This window comes from Myotis brandtii, unplaced genomic scaffold (assembly GCF_000412655.1).
Source record: "Myotis brandtii unplaced genomic scaffold, ASM41265v1 scaffold819, whole genome shotgun sequence".
In the NCBI taxonomy this organism is placed as follows: Eukaryota; Metazoa; Chordata; class Mammalia; order Chiroptera; family Vespertilionidae; genus Myotis; species Myotis brandtii.
The window spans coordinates 597596-601642 of NW_005371320.1; the positions used below are offsets into that span (position 1 = coordinate 597596).

Below are 4047 nucleotides of genomic sequence, written 5' to 3' on the forward strand. Positions count from 1 at the left end.
ACTTCCGCACCTCCTCTGAGTCTCAGTGTGCTTTTCTCTTTCCTTCTAGTTGTAGAATTTCCACTCAGCCAGCCTTCCTGTGGTTCTGGATGATGTTCGTTTTGTCTTTTAGTTGTATTTTTGAATTTGTTGTGGGAGGCACCAATTTCCGGTGTTTACCTATGCCGCCATCTTGGTTTCCTCCAGGTTTATTATTATTAAAAATAAATTTAATAAATATTTCTTACTTTCTCAGGTCTGATTTCTAACACAGTGCACTGAGGAGATAGAACTCATACAAAAAACAGCACTTTGGGTCCCCATTTTAGGAGTGTGAAGGGGTCCTGAGACCAGACAGTTTGAGCTGCTGCTGGAGAGTACCTATCAGAAGTCAGTCTTGGGTCCGAGGGACAGAGCCATTCTGCTAGTAGTTGCTGAAGTCCTACCCCGCACTCGGCGTGAAGGCTACAAATAAGAAAATGGAAGGGCCGTGCCACCTCGGAGGGCTGACCAGCCGGGCAGGCAGGCACGAGGCCAATGTGCAGGGGGAAAGGCGGGCTGGCGGCGGGAGCTCAGTCTGCAGTTGAGCTCCGCCAGGAGTTAGCTTGTGGTCCCGCCCTGCTGACTGTGTCTCTTGGAGTGGTTTCCTCCACTGACGGGGGTGAGAACACAGCTCAGGGGACTCTTGGAGTATTAAATGAAGTCAGAAATGTGAGGGTGGGGCTGGACCTGGTCATCTCACAGTGGCAGGGCTGGGCAAGGGGTGAGCTGTGCACCACTGGAAGCGCTGACCTCTGTCCAGCTGACTAGGGAGGGCATCACCTCGTTCCTACAAACCCTCAAGGAATTAGGAACGACAGTGGCTTCTTTTCTTAGTAGAAGAGACAAGAGAATGAAAAAGTGGACGTTCCAGTACAAATAAAGGCCATGGCTCTTTCATCACGAAGTAGAGGCTCATGAAACATTAGAAAAGTCCTTGAAAGAAATTGTTACTAACAATTGAGATAACAGGATGATGATGGAGAACACACGGTGACTAACTAAAAATGCAATGATGAACATCATTTCCCCAAACACCAGGCCAGCGGTGCTTCTGAACATAATTTTACCTGGTCTAGGTCCAGAGAGGAATAGACAATTCTCCCTCTGTCGTCTCCAGAGAACAGTTTCATCCCGTTGGGGCTCCAGGCCAGGGCTGTGATGCTGTTTTTGTGAATCCCAGTGACATCAAATCTCCGGAGCTAGAAGAAACGGTCACAGTCACAGAAGACAGGAAGGATAAGCACGGGGGTGGAGCTTTGGGGACAAGGTGGACGGAACCATCCCATTTATGGGGGAGCTGGGTCCCATTTGCCTATGTGTAGGGAGCGGCTATAGGGTCAAGCCTCAGACTGACCTGTGGCAGGACCACAAACAAGTCCCAGCTTGGAGGGCACAGCCCTCCTAGGTAGCTAATGGGCTGTGGGAGGTGCAGCAAGTGCTGCCAAAACAAGGTGAACACAAGAGCATTGTAAACATGTTGACCACTGCCTTGTTTTGCTTTTTGTGCTCTGACTATAAAATAAAGCTTTGGCTTGCAGGCTGGGTCTCTCTGTGTCAGAGATCCACCTACTCCAGCTGTATTCTCTTTGTCTTTTCTGATCCTTCACCGCCCCCCGCTCAGGTTTTCCCTGGCTGTGCTGGCGCGGCACATTTGGTGCCCGAACAGGGACCTGAGTTTGGGGGAACTGCAGTTGTCAGGTGAAAGGACGCTCCCATGAGGCACGTGCTGAAAGTGAAAGTAGGGTAGGGAGCGAGGTTTGGTAGCAGCTAGGTGTAAAACATGGGAAATTGAGGATCTCAGGAAAGGGACCTCTAAAACAATGCTCAATGAAGCAATTTTAAATTTCTTAAGACTGTACAAATCTGAGGACTACAAAGAAAGATCAGATCCTGAACCCTAGCCATTCTGAACGCGGCATCTGGCACCCCAATAGGAATCTGGAGGAGAAGAGTCGCCTAAGCAAAAAATGAAGTGAAAAAGGAAAAGTGGAAATTCACTGGAAAGGTGGGAAGTTGACCGGAAAGATGGGGAAGTTCACCGCACACAAAGCCCGTGCCAGCTTCGGAGTCGCGACCGTAAGTGAACAGGAACGTTTAGATTTCAGCCAGGTCATAATGGGGAAGAATTTGAGTAAAAGGCAAAAACATCATTGTACATTTTTAGCTTGCATGCTCAAGGATAAAGGAATTAAGGTGTCAAAAGGTCCTCTCTTAAATCAGGCTCAAGGAAAACGAGTGCCCTGGTCATCTTTAACTATGTGGGCTCTTGTTTGACTGCATTATGCCCACTTCGTATTGGGGATCAACAGTCTGTCACACCTAAGGCCCCAGACCCTCCGCCTCTGGTGGGGGAGGCTCCCCAGCTGGAGACAAGGGGCTAAGAGTCCTTTCACAAAGGGCTCTGATGCTCTGTCTGACAATCACCACATGACGCCTCTGGACGGGCAGGTTTTAGCTAAAACAACTCTAGACGCCAGTCAGTGCTGTGGAGAGCAGGATAGGGTGAGATCTGTGAACAACAGGCTGAGGTCTAGGCCGCATTCTGGCTGTAAGTCCCAGGCCATGTAAAACATCGGAAAGATCCATGAAAATAACTCTGATTTATTAAGTCTTGTCTATGTGTTATGCGTGCTTGTCTAATGATTATTGTTTTATCTGTCTTTTTTGTTTGGTTTAATTTGTTTATTGTTAGTCTATTAAGCATGCCTTTATCTTCACAGAAAAGAAACAGTAGGTGGCCAGGCCATTACTAAATTTCCTCAGAGCAAACAGGATGTGGGGGTGGGGAGAGAGAATATGAGTGATATGTGTGGCCCATAACACAGGTTCTAGGAAAATTCTCTAGACCAGTGGTTCTCAACCTTTCTAATGCTGCGACCCTTTAATACAGTTCCTCATGTGTGGTGACCCCCAACCATAAAATTATTTTCGTTGCTACTTCATAACTGTAATTTTGCTACTGTTATGAATCGTAATGTAAATATCTGATATGCAGGATGTATTTTCGTTGTTACAAATTGAACATAATTAAAGCATAGTGATTAATCACAAAAACAATATGTAATTATATATGTGTTTTCCCATGGTCTTAGGCGACCCTGTGAAAGGGTCGTTTGACCCCCAAAGGGGTCGCGACCCACAGGTTGAGAACCGCTGCTCTAGACAAAGGGAGGTAACTAAAAAAGGCCCCAGCCATTAATTACTAGGTCTTTGGTGATCCTGTAAAATGGACGCCCACTCTCGGGAGTGTTATTAAAAGTCTCGTTTTCGCCACGCTTTTATTTCCCAGTCCGTAATTTGAAATTTGGATGAGACATTTCTCACAATTTAGGGATGCGTCTGGGATTTCTATACCCATGAAGAGAAAAAGGCTAGCTTAAGAGAAGGCGCACCCCGCCCAATTTTGGTGGCCTCTTGGCCCAAGCCCCATTTCTTCACGGATGCTATAGAATAGGCCCCAGACTGTTTTTCTTTAAAAGATGACAAAGGTGACACAAAAAAATATACAGGCTGGGTTTGTGCAATAAGATTAGTGTTTCCATAATAATGGGTAATTCTTGAATAATAATGGACCTCATTCCAAGGTTGCCTCACAGGTGGGGGGGGGGCACTCCTGTTTTTATGAAGGAAAATAAAATAAAATAATACTTTAACATTAAAGCCACTCAAAGTCAGTAAGTTATCTCTGTTACAGAATTTGCCAAAGAAAATGCCTTGGGTAATAATAATTGGCTTTAAAATCTCAAAGTTGTTAAGGCAAAATATACATAACTAAAATGAAAGGTATATGGTAAATCTTTTTCAGTGGTAATTATATATGACTAAACATAGTTTTCAAAGTCTCTGGTAACTTAAAACTTCGGAGTTTGCTGAATTAAATAATAAAAATTATTAAATATCTAGGTATTTTAAAATGACAAAATACTAAAATATTAATCTTAGTTTGTCTCATGAAAAATCTAGAGGATAGATTTGATTCTATTAAATGAATGTCTTGTATTTTATTTGAAATATATCCTTAAAAAT

The 4047-nt window shown here is 44.5% G+C and overlaps 1 protein-coding gene across 1 annotated transcript in view; it reads right to left on the reverse strand.

Annotated features, from left to right (window-relative positions):
- Window positions 1–4047, reverse strand: part of TECPR2 (tectonin beta-propeller repeat containing 2) — an 83104-nt gene that overhangs the window by 50109 nt on the left and 28948 nt on the right. Inside the window, exon 4 of the mRNA XM_005884108.2 lies at window positions 1089–1220. Within this exon, the coding sequence (XP_005884170.1) occupies window positions 1089–1220 (132 nt within the window). The remainder of the gene's footprint in view (window positions 1–1088; window positions 1221–4047) is intronic.